Below are 24,820 nucleotides of genomic sequence, written 5' to 3'. Positions count from 1 at the left end.
AAGTTCTGAAGGCATTGCCCCTGGCAACAGATAGCGTATCCTTCCATCAGGGACGACCGGCTCAGACCCCTCCCATATCAACCCAAATCGGCACGTGACTTCTCATTCTCAATAGTCAATACAGGGGCGAACAGAGCCATCTTTCTTTTTCACAAAAAAAAATACCGCAGCTGCTGGAGAGGAAGAGGGGCGGATGATCTTGGCTGCAAGAGAATCAGAAATATATTTCTCCATGACCTCCCTCTCCAGATTGGAAAACTAATATAATTTGCCTTTAGGCAGAGACGTACCTGACAATAACTCTATAGCACAGTCATAGGGACAATACGGAAGTAGAGAAGCAGCCCGACATTTACTGAATGCTCTCTTCAGGTCGAGGTACTCACATGGCACGTTAGTCAGGTCAGTGTGATCATCCTGAAACACAGAACAAGACACAGGATAACATGCAGACAACAGACATGACACATGACAATATTCACTCCAGGACAACACTGAATTCTTTCCCCAGTTTATGTGGGGATTATGGAGCACTAGCCAGGGATGCCCCAGTGAAGTAAAAGGATTCCCCGTAGTGTCTTCTGTTGGACACACCTCCTTACTCTGGCATCCACCCAAATAGCCAGCTCAATGAGCTTATCCACCCCCGCCGGTAAATCCGAGGAATACATTTCATCCTTGATGGTGTTCGAAAGTCCGTAAAGAAACAGGTCTAACTGCACCTCAGAATTAAAGCTGTAAAGCTGCAAGTGCGAAATTCGATAGAATAATAGGCTACAGTGCAATCTCCTTGTCGCAGCTCTGCAAGAAGTCCTGCTGCCTCTTTGCCATAAGCGGCGCAATCAAATACCTTCTTCAGCTCCTGTGAAAACGTTTGGAAGGAGGTGCAGCACGGAAGTCTCTGTTCCCACAAGGTGGTTCCCCAGGTAGCCCCTCGTCCTGTGAGCAGAGTTATAATGAAAGCTATCTTAGATTCCTCGGTGGGAAACAATGACGATTGAAGAGCAATAAAGAGGGAGCATTTAGCCAAAAATGAGCGACACAACTGGGGCACCCCGGATTAAAAGGCTGTTGGTGGTAGACGGGGCTCAGGAGATCGAATGCTTTGATCCACGGTGGCTGGTGGATTGGACGCAGGTGGTTGCTGAAAAGAAACGGTCTCTAACTTAAAGTGCTGAAACTGAATGGTAAGCTTCGAAACCTGAGTGACCAGTGCTTGAACAGCACGACCCGTGGCCATCATCTGATCCTCCTGGCATTCAATGCGAGAGTTACTACTGTTTAAAAGTCTCGTAATTCTACCGAGCTCACTGGATCCATCCTGGTTGGTTCTGTCACAATGATCAAGTCACAAGATCCAAGTGCAAGGTAAAAATGGTTTATCTGTAGCTCTGACAGTCAGCAATGAGAACGTAGGAAGACGATGGCATAACCCCAGATGAATCACGTCCAGACAACTCAAGCAGCAGTAACTCCAACCCAGCGCAGGAATCCTAGGCAGGTGAGGAATAAGGTCCAGAGAATCCCAACTGGAGGGACAGGAGCACAATTACACAAGAGAGACAGACTAGAATCAATGAACCAACAACACGAACAGGATGCCAGGCAAACTCATCCTCCTCTTAGACTTCTACAAGGCCTTTGATACAATAGAACACCAATTTATTTTTCTATCTTTAGAGAAATTTGGTTTTGGGGACTTTTTTGCAAAGCAATTAAAACCTTATATGCTAATGCTAACAGCTCTATAAAACGGAAAAATTGAACTTCCCTTTATTTAATCTAGAACGTGGCATTCGTCAGGGATGCCCAATTTCCCCTTATTTGTTTCTACTTTGTACACAGATTCTCACAACTTATGTATGTAATAGTGCTATATAAGGAATCTCTATTGCGGGTAGGGATATCATCATTATCATTAGCTTGCTGACGATACCACAATCATTTAAAAAATGCAAGCCAGATACCTGTCACCATTCGATTAATTAACCAGTCCTCAGAGACCTCTGGTTTATGCCTAAATATTAATAAATGTGAGCTGCTGCCTTTAAAAGACTGTGATATACAAACTATTTGCAACATTCCGATCAAGAAAGAAGTAACGTACTTGGGTATTATTATCGCTAAAGATCAGAAAATTAGATGTCCTTAACATTTTTCTCCAATCATTAAAAAAACTCAGAACAAACTGAACCAGTGGTTGCAAAGGGACTTATCTCTAAAAGGCAGAGTGTTGCTTAAGGGATATCCTGGCTTACATACGCAGCTCTCTCTTTACATTTGGACAGTAATATCTGTAAAGACATAGATAAAAAATGCTTCTTGACTTCAAATGGAAAAATCGTCTCCACTATATCAAAAAAAGTGTTGTTATGAATAAATATGAATCTGGTGGGCTCAATTATTTGGACTTCAGTACTCTAAATAATACATTTAAGATAAATCAGGCTAAGCATTTTCTTAAAAACCCTTTCGATTAGGAATTTTATTCCCTATTATACTGTGTATTCTCTCGTTTTGGTGGACTGGACTTTATTTTGAAATGTAACTACAATGTAGACAAACTTCCTGTAAAACTGTCCACTTTTCATAAGCAGGTCCTTTTAGCTTGGTCTCTTATTTACAAGCATAATTTCTCACCCCACAGGTATCTAATTTAGAATAACAGAGAGATTTGATATAAGAACAAGTCTTTTTATTTTGAGAGTTGGGTACATAATCAGATTCTGCTGGTGGACCAGATATTTAATGCAGAGAATTTTTATCAACATATAACTTTCCTGTTACACGGAAGGAATTCACAATTGCATTTGACGCCATTGCATCAGGCACAATCATGCTTTTGAAGTATACTAGCAGACTTTCACCTACTTCTGTCTCCCTCCCTGATGTGGCTGAATCACCAGTTGGAAGAATCTGTTTTTCCCAACTTCCACATAATAATAAGAACATTCGTGCATTATTTCAGAAAGAGATTGTTTCTATTCCAAATGTTACATTTATTGGAACCGATTTGTAAATGACATTGACTGGAAAAAGGTTTGAACGATTCCTCACAGATACTTGTTACACTCTAAAAAACACTGGGTTAAAAACAACCCAAATTGGGTTGTTTTTAACACAACTGCTGGGTAAATATAGGACAGAACCCATATGGGGTTAAACTAACCCAAGAAGTTGGGTTATTAATTTTAACCCAGCAAATGGGTTGTTTTTTCTACCCAAAAATTGGTTATTTTTACAAAAATAATGGGTTAATTTGATTTCATAAATGGGTTATATTTTCAAAGGAATTTTTATTCCTTTTAACATTAAATATACCACATAATAAACAAACAGAACAACATTGTATTATCTTTATTTTTCTTTCAGCATATTACACTTTGTAATTACACTTTACCTCAACCAAAAATTCAAGAGATCATACAAAACTAAAAAAATAAAATTCCATTTATAAACAGTATTTAAAACAATTTCTTTCATTTTTATGGTTTGCCTCTGTAACTTTTCTAAACTGTAAATGTTTAGAAAAAAACATTTGAATTCATAAACTCCAAAGAACCACAAGGTTTAGTAATGCATTAAAAAAATTATTCATATTATTTTTAATCCATATGCTCATGAAATTCATGAACTCCAAAAAACCTCAAGGTTTTTTTAAATATACAAATAAATACTTATTTTTAAATAATCCATATGCACATGAAATTAAAACTAAAATACTTTACCTCAAGAACTGTTTGTTACAAAGCACATTTGTTTTAAGTCTACATTATGGACCTGTTGTTTTAAGTCTACAAAATGAACACAAAAATAAATCTATGAAATACAACGTATTGGCAGTAAAAGATTTCTACATAAAAATGTAATTGATAATCAGTACGCATAAAGTAATACTCTTCCTCAAGCAATAAAACAGTTGTTTATACAAAAAAAAAAAAAAACAGAACAAAAATCTCATGTGCAAATAAAACTTAAACTAAAATGCTACCTCGTGTTCTTGAACCACTGTTTGTTCAAAGAACCTCTTATAATCTACTTGCAAGAATGTAGTGCCCAGTGCAAAAATTTCACTGTTGGGGATTCACTTCCCTCCAACTCAAAAATATTATGAATAAACTCCCTAATATAGAAACAATGTTTCGGTTAGTTTACATCAAAAACATAAAATGATTTGAAACATACATTTACTGTCCCAATGAAGTGAAGTGAAAGTGATGTGACATTCAGCCAAGTATGGTGACCCATACTCAGAATTCACGCTCTGCATTTAACCCATCCGAAATGCACACACACAGAGCAGTGAACACACACACACACACACTGTGAACACACACCCGGAGCAGTGGGCAGCCATTTGTGCTGCGGCACCCGGGGAGCAGTTGGGGGTTCGATGCCTTGCTCAAGGACACCTAAGTCGTGGTATTGAAGGTGGAAGAGAGCACTATACATTCACTCCTCTCACCTACAATTCCTGTCGGCCCGAGACTCGAACACACAACCCTTAAATTGCGAGTCCAACTCTCTAACCATTAGGCCATGACTTCCCCTTAAACAATAGTTCTTTGTTCCAAAGCTTCTCCTGCGAGGATGACAAATGCCCGCGACGCAATGTGTCCATTTTCAAGTTACAGGACATATGGGTAAGGTCTTGATGCTTCAGCCTGCTGGAGGTACTCCACCATATTTGTTCCAACCTAAAGGACAGATAATGCAAATGAATAAAGGTGTAACAGAATGGGAGTGTCAGGGGTGTGGGTATGGCTGGTGGGTTGGGGATTCATTCGAAAATGTTTATTCAATCAAGCAGTCTTTAGAAACAGTAGGTCTTGTATAGCCAGAGCTTTGGATGAGGCAAAATACCTGAAAATTATTACAGCTTGATCTGGCCCACTTTGACAGAGCCACTGACAGGGATGCAAAGCAAGTCAAAAGAGTTTTGGTAACACTTGAAATACTTTAATTTTACTTTAATTTCTACATTTAATATTCTGCCCTACAAAAGCAAAAGACCTTAACTTGCTAGAGTGTGAAACTGAAAAAAAAACTTTTTTTTTTATCTGTCTAGTAAAATTAATTATAGCTAGGACACTAGAAATTTGCCAGTAAGATGTTTTAGTAATGAAAATTATCTACAGAAAAAAAAATTGTGAGCTCAGACATTTATCCAAGATACATTATAAATTAAATTACAAAGTTCTTATGGAGCATATCTTGTCAACATGTTACTATATATAAGACTGGAATAACGATGTTGGACATTCAGCTTTGATCACAAAAAAAAATTTTCTTAATATATTCAAATAGCAAATATTAATTTATTGTAACAATATTTCACAACATTACGATTTTTGCTGTATTTGGATCAAATAAATGCCTTTGTAAGCAGAAGAGACTTAATTTAAAAACATTTAAAAAATCATACCGATCCCAAACTTTTGAATGGTAGTGTATTCAACCTGGTGAAGTCATTAAATGATTGAAGTAAATTTCTGTAAAGTTGTACTTACAGGCTGAATGTCAATGAAAGCTTTTTTGCTTTCATCAATGCTGGGTCGGACTGTTTTTCTGCCAATTTTGTAGGGTGGTAGCAAAACAGGTAACAGCTTTAGTGCAAGATTTACCTTTGCATCTGGAGGAAAATAATATTACATTCATCAACACTAGTAAAAACAGTAGCGAGTTGTCATTGAGAATATAAGGCCAGATTTACTAAAAAGGTCAAATTAGCGTGAGTCCAAAATCCCATAAAAGTGTAGACTGAAGTGTAAAGTTGTGCTGTTGATCCACTGACAATATGCAAATAAAAAAAAAAACACAGATTTTTTTCATCACTGCATTTCTATATTAATCCTGACAGTACTATGGTGCAAGCTATTAGTAAATCTGGCCCATAATATCAAAATATTGTAGAAACATTTTAACCTTCTGTCATTTCTTCAGCTGTACATGAAAGCTTTGCTTCTCGCTCACAAAAAGCAAGATCCTGTCAGTATACCAGCCATTTTTCAAACAGTTTTGGGGCTTCATCTTAATGTAAAATGTGAAAGTCCTGTGCAATCTAAAAGCAAAAATAATAAAAAAAACTTCTCAAAAAAGACTTAATATAACTCATGTTACCATATGACAAAGACATTATGTTAACATACCATGCCTGAGGTAGTTAGCCGAGGAAACTCATGGAGGACCTCAAACATATTTTTCAGATGTACTGTTCCACCTGGCTGATGGGCTGTGTGTTGTTTCTCAGCCATTGTTTAATTTCCTCAGCTCTCTCTTCAGATATGGTTGATTCTACTGGACAAAGAAATAACAATGCTGTTAATCAAATAGAGGCTTATGAACATTTTTTACATGTAAAAGGATTAGTTTCCATAAAAACAGAAATACTCTTCAGAGCTTTTCAACACTTTAACTAGTAAATCCTGGATGTTTCTAAACTCCATGCAAACTGATTCCTGAATTATACTGCTTAACATTTCACTTTGCTCATAATTTGCTCACAAGTCGTTCCAAACCAGTAAGACCTCCGTTCATCTTCGGAAGACAGTTTCACGGTCTCACGGGTTTGGAACAACATGAGGGTGACTTATTAATGACATAATTTTGATTATTGGGTGAAGTAACGTTAACCCTTTAACTAAACGGGTATAACCACAATAACGTTACCGGATCTTTTTAATAATAGTAACAGCTGTTTTTTTATGGTTTATGGTAATTTTATTATGATCAATGTATGGCAATCATTCAAATTAGATGAGATAAAAGTGTCACCTCCAGCTAAAGGCTGTGGATTTGCCACCACGGACAGTCAAGAGCAGGTCTGAGGGGAAAAAACAATATATTTTAGTCCAAGATTAATTGACACTTACCTGGATTTCAAATAATAATACATTTATTAAATGAATAAATGATTAGAAATGTATTTTTATTGTGAAAAAAAAACCGAAACGCATCAGACAGAAAAAAAAAATAGGTAACGTTATCTCTGGTGCTTGCAAATGCAGGATGCTTTATGATCTATCATATAACGTTAAGTGATATTTTAAAATCAGAATGGGACATTTTTGCCAATCGGTAACGATTCAATGATAAAAAGACCAATACAAACCTTTATTTCACCAGAAAAAAAGGCTGAAGTCAGTTTGTTTTTAAAATATTTTCTCCTGTAACGATCCAAAATATGCCCGCGACAGATGACCCAAAAATTGGGTTGTTTTGACTTAGCACTGCATGCAGTAAGATGGGGGATGGGCAAGTCAAGGAATGCACGTTTACATCACATTGATCTCGTGGCATTGAAATTAATTGACTTAATGGACTTTGAAGTAAATTATGTCATTAAACAGTTAATAAGAAACGTAAGACTTTGACAAAAGGGTCGTTTAACACATACAAACTGAAGAAAACGTATTTACTATCCAGCAGGCATTACCAGCAAACCAAAACGAGCGAATCTGGCGGTGCATTTAATGTCATGTAAACGTGACTGTTGTCGCACATTTCTTTGCCTTTTTATCGCTCGTTCACTCATTATTATGTTATGTGTGTAAATATGTTTAAAAATACATGTCAAATGTATAAATATATTGATACGAACCTTATTTCTCCAAATATTACAGCGTGTGTGTGGCATCCACCTCCACCTCGAATTCAGTCAGCCCGCGCTGCGCTGATCCTGCGCGGAGTTGATTTGACCCAATGAGCTGGGTTATTGCGTCCGAGTGGGGGAGGGGTGCATTGATTCAGCTCTCAGTGAAAACGACCCAGAAAATAACCCAGCGGTTGGGTTACATAGAACTACCCAAAAACTACCCAAGACTGAGAAAATAACCCAAAAAATTTACCCAAATGGCTCAACCCAGCACTTGGGTAGAAAAAATAACCCAGGATTTTTTAGTGTGTAGTAAATAAGGTGAAAGAAGTATCTTTCAGAATAATTGACAGATATCACCCTGCTAATCATTACATGATTAAATTTAAAAGGGACATCAATACAAACTGTTCTTTTTGTGAAGACCACCCTGAAACTGTTTTGCATCTCTTTTGGTATTGCTCACACACCAGAACATTTTGGCAAAACCTCAGCAGATTCATCATTGACCATATTTATTAAGACTTATTGTGGAAGGATGCTATTTTTTGTTTTTATAAAAGTCAAAGTAAAGGAAAAAAGTACTTCATTATAAACTTATTATTTTGGCAAAAATAAATCACATTTATAAATGTCAATTCAGCTCTAAAAATTCTTGTTTTGTACTTTTTATCCATGAAGTTGAACATTATATTAATCTGATTTCTGGCTCAAACAACAAAAAGGCTGTTAAAACTATCAGCATATAGTCCTCCTTCATTTTGTAATGACTTGTAAGCTTCCCCTGGCTATTTTATTTTATTTTCCGTTTACCTCTGTGTTTTGTATGTTATGTATATTTTGGCAAATCACATGTGATTTGTACCTTTTATTTGCAAAAAAACAAACAAACAACAAAAAAAAAAAGACTTCAAACCCCTCCCCTTACTGCATTTCTGGCGAGGCAATTTTCTTTGGATACCGGCTCATATGGGGGTGGCAGGTAATGAGGAGGTGGATAGATTAGTCAAACAGGCCATAAAATTTCAAGAAGTTGATATCAAGATTGCGCTGAGTAAGACTGAGATTAAAAGTATAATAGCTAAGGAAGTTAGAAAGAAATGGCAGAATGAGTGGGACAGTGGAAATAAGGGTCGACATTTATAGCTACAACATACAAGGAACAGTTGGTTTTGAAAGAAGAAACATTGGAAATAGGAGGATGGATGTTATAATTTCAAGAATGCGCATAGGCCATTGTCTACTAAATCAAAGTTTGGTCAGGATTGGGAAACACCAGACTGGGTATTGTGAAAAATGTAGTTCGGAAAATATGGAGACAGTAGAACATGTATTATTAAAATGTGAGGCTTATGCAAGAGAAAGATTTAAATTATTTCAAGCATTAAGAGAAATGGAAATGGAAGATTTTTCTATCAAAGCATTATTAGGTAATGGCCCAAAGCAACTTAAAATATATGAAGAAGTATTTAATTTCTTAAAAGACACTCATTTAAGTAACAGGATTTAGGTCACTACTACCATAACGTTATCCACACTCCAATCCAGTAGGTGGCGGGAATGCACCATTTAAGTTTGGTTTGCCAACCGCCATTAAACTTGAAAAAAGAAAGAAAGAAAGATTTCTGTGGGTTGGAGCCATAGACAGTAAAAGAAATGGACACAGCGACCCCATTGGAACTCAATTGAGACAAATGAAGCCCAGTTTTAGCGTTTTTTAGCACTTCCGTTTCTGACGCGCAGACTCAAACGAAGCTTGACGACGTCAGCAACCTGTCTGGCAAATGTAAATCTTCTAGTAGCTGTGCGTGCAAACTGCCATCGTTAATCTTGCAGAGACGGCGAGCTTGAGCGGGGAGTTCTTTGTCGTGAGTGAGTAGGAGTAAACATTCTGATTAATTATTTTGTATAGTATTTTAAAATGTAACGCCAGTACGCCATATTAAGTTAATTGCCTGCGAGCTTCTCCTCCTGTCTGTACGGTAATGCGACAGCGAGCCGAGTGGTTATGACGCAATCGTTAGCCTATTTTTTACAAAAACTGTTTATACGGGGCCATAATGTAACATAGAAGGTAATGGAGCCCTTTATACATTGTTGTGTATCTTTAGAAATAAATAATGGACAAACAGAGTCTTTAAACGCCTCAGATGTAAAGTTATTCGCTGTCAAAGTGACGCCAAAATGAATGGGAGTCAATGGGAATGCTAACGCAAGTGAAGTTCTGCTAAAAGATGGCAGCCCCCGCCCGACTTCAACTTCCGGTCGAGGTCCTTGCCCCTTGGTTGGAGCGTCGACAACGCGGAGACGTCACATTCAGGCGACGGTGGATTGTTTGGACGGAGCAAAGGCAGATTGCAATCGAACTGTATCGTGAGTGTAGCAATGGGATATAGTTCAGATGGTAGCGATGATGGATTTCCTTCAGATATGGAGGTTAGCCAAACAAAAAAGGCAAGGAAAAAATCTTGGTCTGAAGCGAGTAGTGGAGGAGAGAATACTCCAAGACAAGTTAACAAAAAGATTAAAGCCAAACCTAAGGGAAGTAGTAGGCCTGATGATGACAAGCAGGAAGAGTGGAAAGTTATTATTACGCTTAGTAATGATAAAGGTCACTTTCACCCAGTTCATGTGACTAAAGCAATTGAGAAGGATATGGGGAAAATTAAATATGCTAAACTACTGAATAACAGAAGAATTCTAATTTCAGCAGTAAATAAGAAGCAGCAGGAAATGATTTTGAAAATGAGCAACCTTGGTGGTGGAAATATTAAAGTGCATGTACCTGGAACGACAGCAAAGCTAAGAGGAGTGATTACAAATGTTCCTTTGGAAATGTCCGTGGAGGATGTGAAGAGTGAGATAAAAAATGGGAATGTACTAGAGGTGAAAAGACTTCAAAATAATAAAAATGGTGTTAAATCAGATAGTATATCTGTAATGATTATTTTTGAAAAATCTTTGCCTTGTGAAGTTCAAATAGGGTGGATCAATTACAAAGTTAGGGAGTATATTCCCCAACCGTTAAGGTGCTTTAAGTGCCAGAGAATGGGACATACAGTACAACAATGTAAATGGAGACAAAGATGTGCGAAGTGTGGAGGAGAACATGAATATGGTAAATGTAATAAGGATACCAAGCTACAATGTTGCAACTGTGGAGGTGAGCATAGTGCTGCATATGCTGGATGTGTGGTCCAGAAACAAGCTAAAGAAGTACAGAGGTACAAGGTTGTGAATAAGGTGTCATATGCAGAGGCTATTAAAAATATGGGCAAATATGAAACCAAGGAAAATAAACCAACAAAATGTCATGAAAATCTGAATGAAAGTGCAATGCATGGAGCAGGCCTACCCCAGAGGTTAGGCAAAAGGAGATTTCAGCCAGGACCAGTAGACACTATACCAGCAACCACACAGCAACCATGTAAGCTTAAGTGTATAGTGGAGGAGAACACATTGATGGTGGAAAAAAAGAGCTTTATAGCTTTTATATGTAAAGTGGTGAATGTTGCAACACGACAAGAAAGGAAAAGTGACAGGATCAAGACAGTGGTAGAAGCTGCAGAGGAGTTTTTAGGTATTAAAGATTTAAAAGCTGAAGAAATACATGGCATGCTAAGTACTAATAATGATGGAGGGTCTCAGAGTATTATATAAGTTTATAATGGTATTCCACCTTTTGCAATGGAATGCTAGGAGTCTGATTGCAAACGGACAAGAATTTAAAAAATTTGTAGTAGAGTCTGAAGTCAAATTTGATATTGTTTGTATTCAAGAAACTTGGCTACGACCTCACCTTGATTTTATTTTACCTGGTTATGAGTCTGTTAGGTTTGATAGAGATGGAAATCAGGGTGGAGGATGTGCAACATTTGTAAGGGATGGGATACCATTTAGAAGAATAGAAACTACAACAGAAATAGAATGTGTAATTATTGAAATTTATAAAACAGATGGACACTTAGTAGTAATCAACTTATATAACCCTTGTAAATCACTAAGCCAAGAAACCTTAGAAGAAATAATGAGACAAGGAAATGGGAAAGAAATATGGTGTGGAGACTTCAATGCACATAATAGTCTTTGGGGAAGTAATCATACTGATAGAAATGGAGAAGCAGTGGAAGAACTGATGGATGTTAGGCAATTAGTATGTTTAAATAATGGAAATGGCACAAGAATTGACATACGTACTAACACAATGTCATGTATTGACCTCACGCTTGTTTCTAATAATATGGCAAACTCTTGTGAATGGAAGGTAAAGGAAAGTACAAGTATTGGAAGTGATCATTTTCCAATTCTTTGCTCTATAAATATTGAAATAGATCTCCAAGAAAGGCCTAATCATAAGAAGTGGGACTTTGCTAAAGCTGATTGGGTAAAATTTAAAGAAATTTGTTGTACTTCAGCAGAGACAATTTCAATGCAGGGTGATATAGAGGAATGTGCATCTGAAGTTACACATTTAATATTGAATGCAGCATTAAAAAGCATACCATATAAGGTAGTTGGGGGGAAAAGAAAAATGGTCCCATGGTGGAATGATACATGTACAAAAGCTATTAAAGAACGAAATAGGGCAATGAGAATGTTAAGGAATAACCTGAATCAAGATAATTTAATTAATTATCAGAAGAAAAAGGCTCAGGCAAGAAGAATAATTAAGAAGAGTAAACAAAATGCATGGAGGAGCTATTGTTCTACTATAGGGAGGGAAGTAAAAATAGGGTAGGTGTGGTCAATGCTAAAGAAAATGAGTGGGAAAAAAGTGTATGCTAAAATACCAGTATTAGAGGATGATGGAATACTGGCAATAACAGATAAAGAAAAGGCAACTATGTTGGGAAAGAAGTTTGCCAGTGTGCATAGTGGTGACCATTTAGATGATATCCATAGACTACATAAAGAGAAGGTTCTTAAGGAAAATAGGGATGTGTATATTAAAAAAGATAATGAGGAAAGTACTATGGATGCAGAAATGAATATGAATGAACTAGTGATAGTATTAAATGGTATTAGGAATACTGCTACAGGAGAAGATCAACTGAGTTATGTTATGTTCCAGAAACTACCTGAAAAAGTATTACAGATAATATTACAATTATTTAACAAGATATGGGAAGAAGGTAAAATACCCAAAAGCTGGAAGAGTGCGTTAATATTGCCATTTAATAAACCTGGGAAAAATTCTAATAATGCTGGTAACTATAGACCTATCGCCCTAACATCACATCTATGCAAGTGGATGGAGAAGATACTAGTTAGAAGACTTAACTACACCCTTGAACACAGAGGATTATTTGCACCATATCAAAGTGGGTTCAGAAAAGGGCGTTCCACAATGGATGCTGTTGTGAAAGTAAGCAACGAGATAGAGAAAACATTTAAAATGAAAGAAATAATGAGTATTGTATTCTTTGATATTGAAAAAGCTTATGATTCCATGTGGAGGGAGGGGTTACTAATTAAAATGAATAAAATGGGAATTAGAGGTAAGTTATATAACTGGGTATTAGAATTTCTGTCAGAAAGAAGATTTAGAGTCAAAGTGGGAGCAGACGTATCTGAGGAATTTGAAATTGTTAATGGAATTCCACAAGGCAGTGTTATTAGTCCAGTTTTATTTAATGTTATGATCAATGATATTTTTATGAATCTAGATAGAAGGATTGGGTCAGCTCTGTATGCAGATGATGGGGCCATATGGGTAAGAGGACGAGATGCCATAAGGGTGAGAAGTAAAATCAAGGAAGCAATAGGAGAGGTAGAACAATGGTCGTATAATTGGGGATTTAAGCTTTCTACAAGTAAGTCTTGTCATATGATATTTACCAGGAAGAAAGGGATAGATAAACAGAAGCTACAGTTATATGGCCACAATATGGAAACAGTAGATCATTTTAAATATCTTGGTATTTGGTTAGATCAAAAGGGAACATGGAAAACACACATTGAAAAGGTGGAATCAAAATGCAAGAAAGTCATAAATTTAATGAGAGCGGTAGTGGGGAAAGATTGGGGAGCAAATAAACAATCATTAATGTATATTTATAGGGCTCTAATGAGGGCAACAATTGATTATGGATGTTATGTTTATGGAGCAACAGCTAAAACCCATTTATTGAAGTTAGATAGAGTTAGTAATAAAGCATTGAGGATCTGTGCAGGTGTAATGAGATCAACACCAATTAAAGCAATACAGGTTGAGTTAGGAGAAGTGCCCTCAGACCTGAGAAGAGATAAAATCATGCTTACATACTGGAGTCGCTTAAGTGGATGTGGGTTTGAGAACCATGCTAAGAGCATTATTCAGGAATGTTGGGAGTATAGTTCTTTTAAAGGTAATGGTTTTGGATGGGTAATAAAGACTAAGTCAGAGGAATATAGAGTAAATAATATATGGTTTAACTCCCCTACACCTATCAGTAATATACCTATTTGGTTATTTCCAAGAACTGAGATAGACTTAAATATATTGGAATTAAAAAATGAATGGGAAGAGAGTAGGAAAGGACATATGGCAAGTCAGTACATAAGGAACAAATATTACAGTTATTTAGATATGTATACAGACAGATCTAAAGATGAAGAGGACAAGGTAGGAATAGGAATATATATACCAACAATGAATATAAGCATTGGGAAAAGATTATCCGATCAGGAATCAGTGTACACGGCAGAGATGATGGTGATTATTGTAGGACTGCAGTGGGTTGAGGAAGTAAAACCAGACAGAGTGGTGTGTTGTGTTGACTCTGTAGCAGCTCTTTATAGTATTCAAAATATGAAATCTAATAGAGAAGATCTAATGCTAGAAATTCAACAAAGTTTATTTAGATTACAGAGACTACGGATAGATGTGAGATTCTGCTGGGTACCTGCCCACACAGGTGTACAAGGGAATGAGGGAGCAGACAATATAGCAAAAAAATCAACTAAGATGAATAATGTCATAAATATACCTCTTGGAAAAGGAGAAGCTAAGGCGATAATTAAAAAAGAAATGTTAAAGAAATGGCAGGATAGGTGGGATGTGGATAAAAGTGGAAGGAAATATTACAGCTTGCAAAAATCTATTAATGCTCAGGGTGTGAATAGAAGTAACAGAAGAGAGGAGAGTGTTTTAACCAGGCTAAGGTTTGATCACACAGGGTTAAATAAAACACTGTTTTTAATGGGCAAAAGTCCATCAGATGAATGTTTGGAATGTAGGTCCAAGGAAGATGTAGAACATGTATTGCTATATTGTAATAAATATAGAGATGAGAGGATGAGGCTAAAACAAAAGATCAGTCAGACAGGAAGGAAGTGGAACCTTGAAGGTTTATTAGGCACAACAGGAGATGGGGTAAAGGATACACAGAAAGCAGTTATACAATATCTAAAAAATATAGGGATATACAATAGGATATAGAATTTTTATTTAGTGTTTTTTTTTTTTTTTTTTTTTGATATAAAGTAGTACCAATGGATATAGCTCATGTTACATACTCTGATACAGTAGGTGGCGGTATGCACCTTTAAAAGTCATGGTTGCAATCTGCCAAAAAATGAAAAGAAGAAGAAGAAGAAAGATTTCTGGCGAGGCAAGGCGCATCTCAAAACAAGCCTAATGTGAGTGTACCATAGAAGGTGTGTACACTGGTTGTACACTCGAAATCAGAATGAATTGTGGGTACAAAGTGGTGGACGAATGTAGGGAACGAAGTCGTTCACTCAGTATTCGGACAGTACTACAAAATGGCTGACACCCGATATAGTGCACTATGTAGTGGATAGGGAGCGGTTTCGGAAACAGCAGCAGTTTCTGTTTTTACTTCCGCAAATTGTTGAGACAGGAAGTAAATCAGAGTTTGGTTTCGAACGTGCCTCGATGACTTCCTGTGTTTGAAAGCTTCCTCCGAAGGTAGCACTTTAGAGCTTTCGGACGCAGTCTTTGTGTTTTTTTTTTTTTTACTTCCGCAAATTGTTGTTCATGTATTGATTCATAAAGTGAAAGCTGCGCGCCACTTGCGCAGACCTATTGAAAGAGCAAGCGTTTCAGCTCACTCTCAGACTGCGCAGAGTTACGCAGCTCGCGCTCCAGACGACCAGGAAAGAGAAACAATGCGAGCTTAGAGGAGTGTTTCCACTCAGAGCCGTGTGCTGAAGACGTGTCGATATCTCAGGATCAAACACACATACACAAACAAACACGCCTCATGATCCGAGCTGAACTTTAGCCCCAGCTCATAGAAGCAGGTGAACAGTCGCTGGCGAGAGAGAGAGAGAGAGAGAGAGAGATGAAGTGTACTTCCCTGAGGATGAACACACTGGTGAGTATTACATGTTTATTAAACACGATTATGTTATATCTTTATTAAACACGGTCATATTATGTTTCACATGTGCTGCTGTTTTCTCAGAATCAAGTGTCGATATGGTCATGTCAGCTCATTTATTGTGTTAGAGAAACAATAACCTCGACAGAAAATACTTTTAGGCCATTTTAATAATCAAATAAACAAGCACACAATACAAGCAGCATTGCGGCCATATTCATGAACATATGAATCCATAAACACTCATCAAGAACAAGTATCTGTCATTAAGAATGAGAGGGGTTTGTTCTTGTTTAAATCAGAAACTTTAGCCTGTTTTGAGCAGCTGTACCATTAACCCAGAGGCAGGTTGTTTCTCAGACAGATGTGTACTGATGTGTGAAGTGTTGAGGAGCATGTGTTCAGTGTGAACCCAGGACAGTCTCCAGATACACAGCTGAGGAAGGTGCTTTATCAAGCTCGTAAACACACTCATATCTGGAGAATAAACACCAGCAGGCAGAAGTCTTCAGACAGATGTTTAATGCTTCAATGAAGTCTCTTCTGCTCACACAGCCTGCTTTTATTTGATCCAAAGTACAGCAACATTTTCTACAACACATTTTCTATGTGAATATGTGTAAACTGTGATTTCAGAGCTGTAATTTCAGCACCATTACTCCAATCACATGATCTTCAGAAATCATTCTGATTGGCTGCTCAAGATATTTATTATTATTATGTTTCAGTTTTTTTCTCATGTTTCTTTAATGGATAGGAAGTTCAGAAGAACAGCATTTATCTGAAGTGACATCTCTTTTGATCAGTTTAAAGCATCCGTGTTCAATAAAAGTCTACATTTCTATACCCCCCATGATCCCAAAATAACTAAAATAAACAATGATACACACTCTATGCCTCTATTTCAGATAAATACTGATCATTTTATTATTCAGAAATCCGGAAAAAAATTACTGTTTTAAATAATAATAAAAATAATAAATGTTTCTTAAGCAGCAAATCATCACTTTAGAAATATTTCTGAAGGGAGTAATGATGCTGAAAATTCGGCTTGGATGACAGGAATTAATGTCATTTGAACAGATATTCACAGTTATTTTAAACCGTACAAATATTTCACAGTGTTACAGTGTTTGCTGTGCTTTGGATCAAGTGAATGCAGGTCTGGAGAGCAGAAGAGCGTGTTCAGAAGTCACGGTTCTGAGGCCTGTGTGTGTGTGTGTGTGTGTGTGTTGCAGGTCTGACTGTAGCATGTGAAGTCTCCCAGCACTCGTGCAGCATGAGCGGCGCTGGGAAAGCCTCGCTCTGGTCCTCTCTGAGCAGCTTCAGGCCGCGCTCGGAGCGAGTGCTGCTGGCCCGCAGTGTGAGCGCTCCTGGAGAACCGGTGCTGAAGATCACCATCACAGAGACCACAGTGATCGAAGCCCAGGCCGGCGTCTGGAGCTCCAGGGCTCTCACATACCTGACGCTCTGGTACTTCTTCAGCTTCTGCACGCTCTTCCTCAACAAGTACATCCTGTCTCTGCTGGAGGGGGAGCCCAGCATGCTCGGTGAGCACACACACACACACACACACACATCAAGTGCTCTCTGGAGGAGACGTGACACGATATAAGCGACGTGCACAGGGTTTCTTTGGGGCCGGGACACAAGCATGGAGCAGCATTAACTACACATGTTTTTGTGGTTGAGTGTTCTGTGTTTCTTCTCTCTTCAGGTGCTGTCCAGATGCTCTCCACCACCGTCATCGGCTGTGCTAAGATGTTTGTTCCTTGCCCTCTGTACAGTCACAAATCCCGCGCCGAAAACCCTCCCAACTTCCTCATGATCATGCTGTTTGTGGGACTGATGAGGTGTGCCTCACTTCTTCTTCATGTGTCAGCTTTCTCTGAGCAAAGTCTGATGTGGCTTGTGTGCTTCACAAACTGGAAAGTGTTTAATTGTGTCAGGGAGAATTTCACAAACAGGTCATATAATTAGAAATATCATCAAAAAGTTGATTTATTTCACTATTTCCATTCAAAAAGTGAAACGTGTATATTATATTCATTCATTACACACAGACTGATATATTTGAAATGTTTACTTCTTTTAATTTTGATGATTATAACTGACACCTAAGGAAAATCCCAAATTCAGTATCTCAGAAAATTAGAATATTGTGAAAAGGTTCAATAGCGAAGACACCTGGTGCCACACTCTAATCAGCTAATTAACTCAAAACAACTGCAAATCCTTTAAATGGTCTCTCAGTCTAGTTCTGTAGGATACACAATCATGGGGAAGACAACAACATTTCTAGATATTCTAAAAGTCCTTTATTTGTATTGGTCTAAAGTTATATTCTAATTTCTGAGATACTGAATTTGGGATTTTCCTAAGTTGTCAGTTATAATCATCAAAATTAAAAGAAATAAAAATTTGAAATATATCAGTCTGTGTGTAATAACTGAATATTATATACAAGTTTTACTTTTTGAATGGAATTAGTGAAATAAATCATCTTTTTGATGATATTTCTAATTATATGACCAGCACCTGTACATTTAGTCACTGTGGATGAGGAGAGTAGAAGCAATCAGAACCAACAAGAGCACAATGATAGAAGAGTGTTAGCTAAACACAGCACACGTAGCAAGGGTTTTTATATTTGTCAATTATATAACTGATAAAGACAAAACATAGAGTAAGAATAGAGAAAGCTGATGTTAGAGGTATTTTTAATAGAAAACAAGCAGTTAGAGAACTAATAGAGTGCAAGTCTTAAAGGGTTTTTAAATTAAAAAAAAACATAAAATAGAATTAGAATAGAGAGTAATAGAGTTAGAGGGTCTAGATAATTCAGTATTTATATATAATAATATAAAAATCAATATATATCATATAAAATAGATTTCACCTCAAAAGATTAATTTTATGTTGTATAAGCAAAACAAGGCCTGTCTTTAAAGGGTTAGGGTTTTCTCTGGGCTTTGTTCTCCCTCTTCTTTATATTTCTGTGAAACAGGAAGCCAGAGCTGGATAATTTCATGTTTATAATCACTCTGGAGTGCTTCAAAATTGTGAATATGAATGGGAATATACTTCAGAGATATTTTACTCATAAGAATTTCTAGGGGTGCCAATAATTGTGTCCGAGTCTTTGAGAAAAACCTTTATTTCATAATGATATTTCCCCCCATTTTAAATTCTCATTATCCAATGAAAGGATATGTTTTTGTGCATTGTTTAAATAAAAAATCAAAAGGATTAACAATGCAGATTAATTTTCACAGCCTTCTTTGATCATATTTACCAAGGGTGCAAATATTTTTGGGCACGATCATGGACCACAAAACCAGTCATAAGGGTCATTTTTTAAAAATATATATAATATATATTAATATATATATCTTCATACCACGTTATCTTTAATGAATATCCTAAAGATTTATGTCATAAAAGAGAAGTGGATCAATTTGACCCGTACTGTAACACCTGTGGATGTTTGTGTTAGTTCATTTGTTCCTTTGATTTAGTCTCCTCTTGATTGTGTTGTTTAGGTGTGTCACGTCATTATCATCATTAACGTTCCCTGGATTAGTTCCTGTCTGTTGTGTTCTAGTCGGTCCAGTTGGTCCAGTTTTCATCCTCGTTCGTTTCCTCGTGCACTAAACTGTGATCCATACAATGTATTGGTGGCTATTACTACAAAAATACCTGTGCTACTGATGACAGGGACACAGATAATGAATATGCTGGTTTGTTTATGGAGTGAAATATGACCCAGACATGTTTTGTGAGAATGACACAATAGTAGTCAGGTTAGTAATACAATACAACAGTGACTTGTTTTGCTTCTCTTCCTGTGTGTGTGTGTGTGTGTGTGTGTGTCAGGTTCGTAACAGTGGTGCTAGGTCTGGTCAGTCTGAAGAACGTGGCCGTGTCGTTCGCTGAGACGGTCAAGAGCTCGGCGCCCATCTTCACCGTCATCATGTCCCGTCTCATACTGGGAGAATACACAGGTACTCACTAGTGCACTTTATTTTTCTTCAAAACCCAACAAAATAGTCATATTATTACAATTACATTTATATTTACATTTATTTATTTGATGAAGACAGTGGAAGCAATCAAAAACAACAAAAAGAGCAATGATATATAAGTGCTATAACAAGTCTCAGTTAGGTTAACACAGTACACGTAGCATGGGTTTTAACTAATATAATAAATAAAAAGAAACAGATAGAATAAAAAATAAAAGAATAGAGCAAGCTAGTTAGAGGTCTTTACACACACACACACACATACATATACAATTGCATAATAAATGAAAAGAAAAATATAATACAAAAAGATTAGAAAGGTAGTTAGATTTTTTAAAGAATAGCATTAGAATAGTGAGTGTTAAAGTTAGAGGGTCAAATAAAGATGGAAGAGATGTGTTTTAAGACGATTCTTGAAGATGGCTAAGGACTCAGCTGCTCGGATTGAGTTGGGAAGATCATTCCACCAGGAGGAACATTTAATTTAAAAGTCCGTAAAAGTGACTTTGTGCTTCTTTGGGATGAACAATCAAGCGACGTTCACTTGCAGAACACAAGCTTCTAGAGGCACATAAGTCTGAAGTAACGAATTTAGGTAAATGGGTGCAGAGTCAGTGGTAGTTTTGTAGGCAAACATCAATGCCTTGAATTTTATGCGAGCAGCTATTGGAAGCCAGTGCAAATTGATAAACAGAGGTGTGACGTGTATTCTTTTCGGCTCATTAAAAATTAATCTTGCTGCCGCGTTCTGAATTAATTGTAAAGGTTTGATAAAACTGTCTGGAAGACCTGTCAAGAGAGCATTGCAATAGTCCAGCCACAGAACAAGAGCTTGAACAAGGAGTTGTGCAGCATGTTCCCAAAGAAAGGGCTTGATCTTCTTGATGTTGAATAAAGCAAATCTGCAGGATTGGACAGTTTTAGCAATGTGGTCTGAGAAAGTCAGCTGATCATCAATCATAACTCCAAGGCTTCTAGCTGTTTTTGAAGGAGTTATGGTTGATGTGCCTAACTTGATGGTGAAATTGTGATGGAACGATGGGTTTGCTGGAATCACAAGCACACACGCACATGTGCTTGTGTGAAGGTGGTGGTCCTTTATCCAGCAAGAAATGTCTGTTAGACAAGCTGAGATGTGAATAGCTACCGTCGGATCATCAGGATGGAATGAGAGGTAGAGTTGAGTGTCATCAGCATAGCAGTGGAATGAAAAGCCATGTTTCTGAATGACAGAACCTAATGATGCCATGTAGACAGAGAAGAGAAGTGGTCCAAGAACTGAGCCCTGAGGCACCCCAGTAGTTAGATGTTGAGACTTGGACACCTCACCTCTCCAAGATACTTTGAAGGACCTATCTGATAGGTGAGACTCAAACCATTGAAGTGTTGTTCCTGAGATGTCATTTGCCAGTAGGGTTGATAAGAGGATCTGGTGGTTAATCGTGTCAAAAGCAGCGGACAGATCAAGCAGGATAAGTACTGAAGATTTGGATTCTGCTCTTGCCAGTCTTAGAGCTTCAACTGAGAGCAAGGCCGTCTCAGCTGAATGTCCACTTCTGAAGCCATATTGGTTGCTGTCAAGGAGATTGTTCTGTGTGAGAAATATAGAGACTTGGTTGAACACAGCTTGTTCAAGTGTTTTAGCAATAAAAGGAAGAAGGGAAACTGGTCTGTAGTTCTCTAAAAGAGATGGGTTGAGGTTGGGTTTCTTAAGTAGTGGAGTTATACGTGCCTGTCTAAATGATGAGGGAAAAACACCAGTGTGGAGGGAAGTGTTGATGATGTGAGTGAGTGCAGGTACAACTTCAGGAGAAATGGCTTGAAGGAGATTAGATGGAATAGGATCAAGCGGACAAGTAGTAGGGTGATTAGAAAGGATGAGTTTGGAGACTTCTGCCTCATATATTATGAAATAATAATATCTGTAGTATTTTAAATGATTTACTGACTCAAGTCAAAAGAACACAGTCCTAGCAGGGTTATATAATATTTTGTTCTCCAGAAACAAAAAAAATTAAGCCTTTTTTGAATTAAAGAAGTTGTTTCTGCTCACAAAGACTGCATTTCTTTGATTCTGTGTGTGTGTGTGTGTGTGTGTGTGCGCTGCAGGGTTCTGGGTGAATCTGTCTCTGGTTCCTGTGATGGCGGGTCTGGCTCTCTGCACTGCCACCGAGGTCAGCTTCAACATGCTGGGCTTCTCCGCTGCTCTCTCCACCAACATCATGGACTGGTGCTGCTCTCTCTCTCTCACACACACACACACACACACACACACTTCACCCTGAGCTCCAGTCTAATGCGCAGTCTTTGTGTCTTAGCTTGCAGAATGTGTTTTCCAAGAAGCTGCTGAGTGGAGACAAGTATAAGCTGAGGTGAGCACACACTCTTTCTGCAGGCTCACACAGACATAATGATAATCACAATATCTTCATCTCTCCTTCTCAACCAAACTTTGAAATCAGTGGCTAAAAAGCTCTTCAATTGGAACAAAGTCTTGAATAGTCCTAGAGTAGTGGCATTACTCATGAGCGTGGTGTGTGTGTGTGTGTGTGTGTGTGTGTGTGTGTAGTCCTCCAGAGCTTCAGTTCTACACCAGCGCCGCTGCGGTCATCATGCTCGTCCCTGCCTGGATCTTCCTGATGGTCAGTCTGTGCAAACACACACCACACACACACTCAGATCACACAGGTTTAAAACATGTGTAGGGAAACTACTTCAAACACTTCAATAAATAATGCAGCTGATTACGATTGATCACTTTTCTAAATCTATGTTTTCAGCTACATTATTTTCATCCTTATGTAACTGTATTACATGGATGTAGTTCCTCCACAGCACTGATGACAAATGTGTGAAGTAGAAGCTCTAAACTGTGTGTGTGTGTGCGTGTGTGTGTGTGTGTGTGTGTGTGTGTGTGTGTGTGTGTGTGTGTGCGCAGGACCTGCCGCTGACGGGGAAGAGCGAGCGCTCCTTCAGACTCTCTCAGGACATCGTGCTGCTGCTGCTGTTCGACGGCGTACTCTTCCACCTGCAGAGCGTCACGGCCTACGCTCTCATGGGACGCATCTCCCCCGTCACCTTCAGGTGCACACCTCACCCATCACACACTTCAATAATATCAGTGTAATAATGCAGTGAGAGTGTGTGAGATGTGATCTGATCATCATCAGTCTGTCTGGAGTCACATGAAGAAACAGAACACACTGAGACAGACTCAATCCAGAAGAACCGTTGTTAGCTGCTGACAGTACTGGTGCTGTGATGGTTTCATCGAGGCCTCTGTGTGAGGAAATGTGAGCTGGATTTTGTAGTGTGGTTTGTAACTGAGTGTTTGTGTCCTCCGTCAGTGTGGCCAGCACGGTGAAGCACGCTCTGTCCATCTGGCTGAGCATCATCGTGTTCAGTAACCCCATCACGCTGGTGTCGGCCGCCGGGACCCTGATGGTGTTCCTGGGAGTCCTGCTATATAACAAGGCCAAGCAGATGCAGAGAGACTGTCTGGTGCAGCACGCTCTGGACCAGTCCACCGAGTCCCAGCAGAAGCCCATCCTCCAGGACGCACACGCTGCCTCCACCAAATAACAGATGCTGTCCTCAAACCTTTCACACTGAGAGCCAATCAAGCCTTATCTAACTCCCTATAATTCTGCTTCCTGAAAACTGAAAGAGACTCGTTGCAGTATTCTGTGGGCTACAGGGAGACAACACACATCTCATTTGAGAGAGTGACTGACTCTCACCAGCAAACATCCGACTCATATTTTACCCCACAATAATGATAAAAAAGAAATTATAGCTTGCAGTAGGACATTGTTTTAAGGACCACTATTTCTTTTTTTCATTATTGATTCTTTGAGAATAATGTCAGTGTTAAAAGCATCCTAAATTAGGCTTTGTGCAACATAGAAATGGCCATGTCTGTTGCAGCTCATTTCTTAATCGAACAATCTCACATTCCACTGCTTTTGTGAAGAGCAGAGCGATCTAGTTTTTATGTATTTCTGACGTTGTTGATTCCACATGCAGTGACCACAGCCTGTGTTTTCTCTCGTATAATGATGATTTACTGTAATCACATGCATCGCTGCAGAAACTGACAGCTTTGTTACACATCGTCTCTCTTATTTTGGATCTGGAATTCCTGATTATGTCCAGATTATCAAATTACTTGAAGTTTCCCTGTGTTTCTCCTCAGCATCTTCAAATGTTGTTTTCTTTTCTCATTTGTTCTCTTTAAAATCAGTTTGAGTTCTCTCTGTGAATTGTGTTTAAATGATCTGACACAAACTGACTCATCAGATTTGACAAATGAAATTATGAATCTCCTGACAGAAAATATTTGCAAGGTGTTATAATTTTTTTTATTTTTTTTAAAAATCTTATTCAATTATTAACTGTGGTGGGTTGTGTATGTGATATATAAAATGATGTATGTTTGTACAATAACCACTAGTGGGAATTGTCTGTATAATTTGGTCTTTATTTGTGCATTGGTAACATTTTGATTTATATGAATTTTGCATTTCTTTATTAAAGCATACAGTGCAAGATTTGTGTTTTTCATGTGTAGCTGTAAAAATCATTTAAATTATAAAAACTTTTTTTGAAGTTGATTGATTAATGTGTCCCCCCTGTGATCGTGATATTTTACACTATCTATATAATCCAGTGTGTTCAGCTAGGTGTGGGGGCAATAACATGCAAACAATAAACTGCATCCAAATATCACACTTTTCTCCAAATACGAAAACATGCATGTGCGAATTATACGAGTTTCTTTAAAAACACATTGCATAAAATCTTTTATGTTTTTATAATTTGAAAGCAAACAAATAACCCTGTTTAGGAAAGGGACATCATAGCTTTCAGAAAAT

The 24,820-nt window shown here is 37.9% G+C and overlaps 1 protein-coding gene and 1 long non-coding RNA gene across 3 annotated transcripts; one reads left to right on the top strand and one right to left on the bottom strand.

Annotated features, from left to right (window-relative positions):
- Window positions 1-4,320: 4,320 nt before the first annotated feature.
- LOC113107896 (uncharacterized) lies at window positions 4,321-7,901 on the bottom strand. 2 transcript variants are annotated; one of them, XR_003292721.1, is made up of 6 exons: window positions 7,601-7,901; window positions 6,775-6,823; window positions 6,150-6,297; window positions 5,926-6,061; window positions 5,511-5,632; window positions 4,321-4,697 (listed from the first exon to the last, which is right to left on the bottom strand). It is a non-coding gene; the product is annotated as an uncharacterized LOC113107896 (long non-coding RNA). The 2 variants fall into 2 exon arrangements; XR_003292722.1 differs by having other exon boundaries at window positions 6,150-6,294.
- A 7,582-nt stretch (window positions 7,902-15,483) lies between these two features.
- LOC113107895 (solute carrier family 35 member E2-like) lies at window positions 15,484-24,496 on the top strand. Its single transcript, XM_026270719.1, has 9 exons — window positions 15,484-15,915; window positions 17,160-17,471; window positions 17,639-17,774; window positions 19,798-19,925; window positions 22,056-22,176; window positions 22,265-22,318; window positions 22,516-22,588; window positions 22,885-23,030; window positions 23,294-24,496. The coding sequence occupies exons 2-9, from the start codon at window positions 17,201-17,203 to the stop codon at window positions 23,526-23,528; spliced, it is 1,164 nt and encodes a 387-aa protein (XP_026126504.1). The 5' UTR covers window positions 15,484-15,915; window positions 17,160-17,200; the 3' UTR covers window positions 23,529-24,496.
- Window positions 24,497-24,820: the final 324 nt, after the last annotated feature.

Source organism: Carassius auratus, chromosome 8 (assembly GCF_003368295.1).
Source record: "Carassius auratus strain Wakin chromosome 8, ASM336829v1, whole genome shotgun sequence".
Lineage (NCBI taxonomy): Eukaryota > Metazoa > Chordata > Actinopteri > Cypriniformes > Cyprinidae > Carassius > Carassius auratus.
This window is presented reverse-complemented; position numbering and strand designations above follow the sequence as displayed.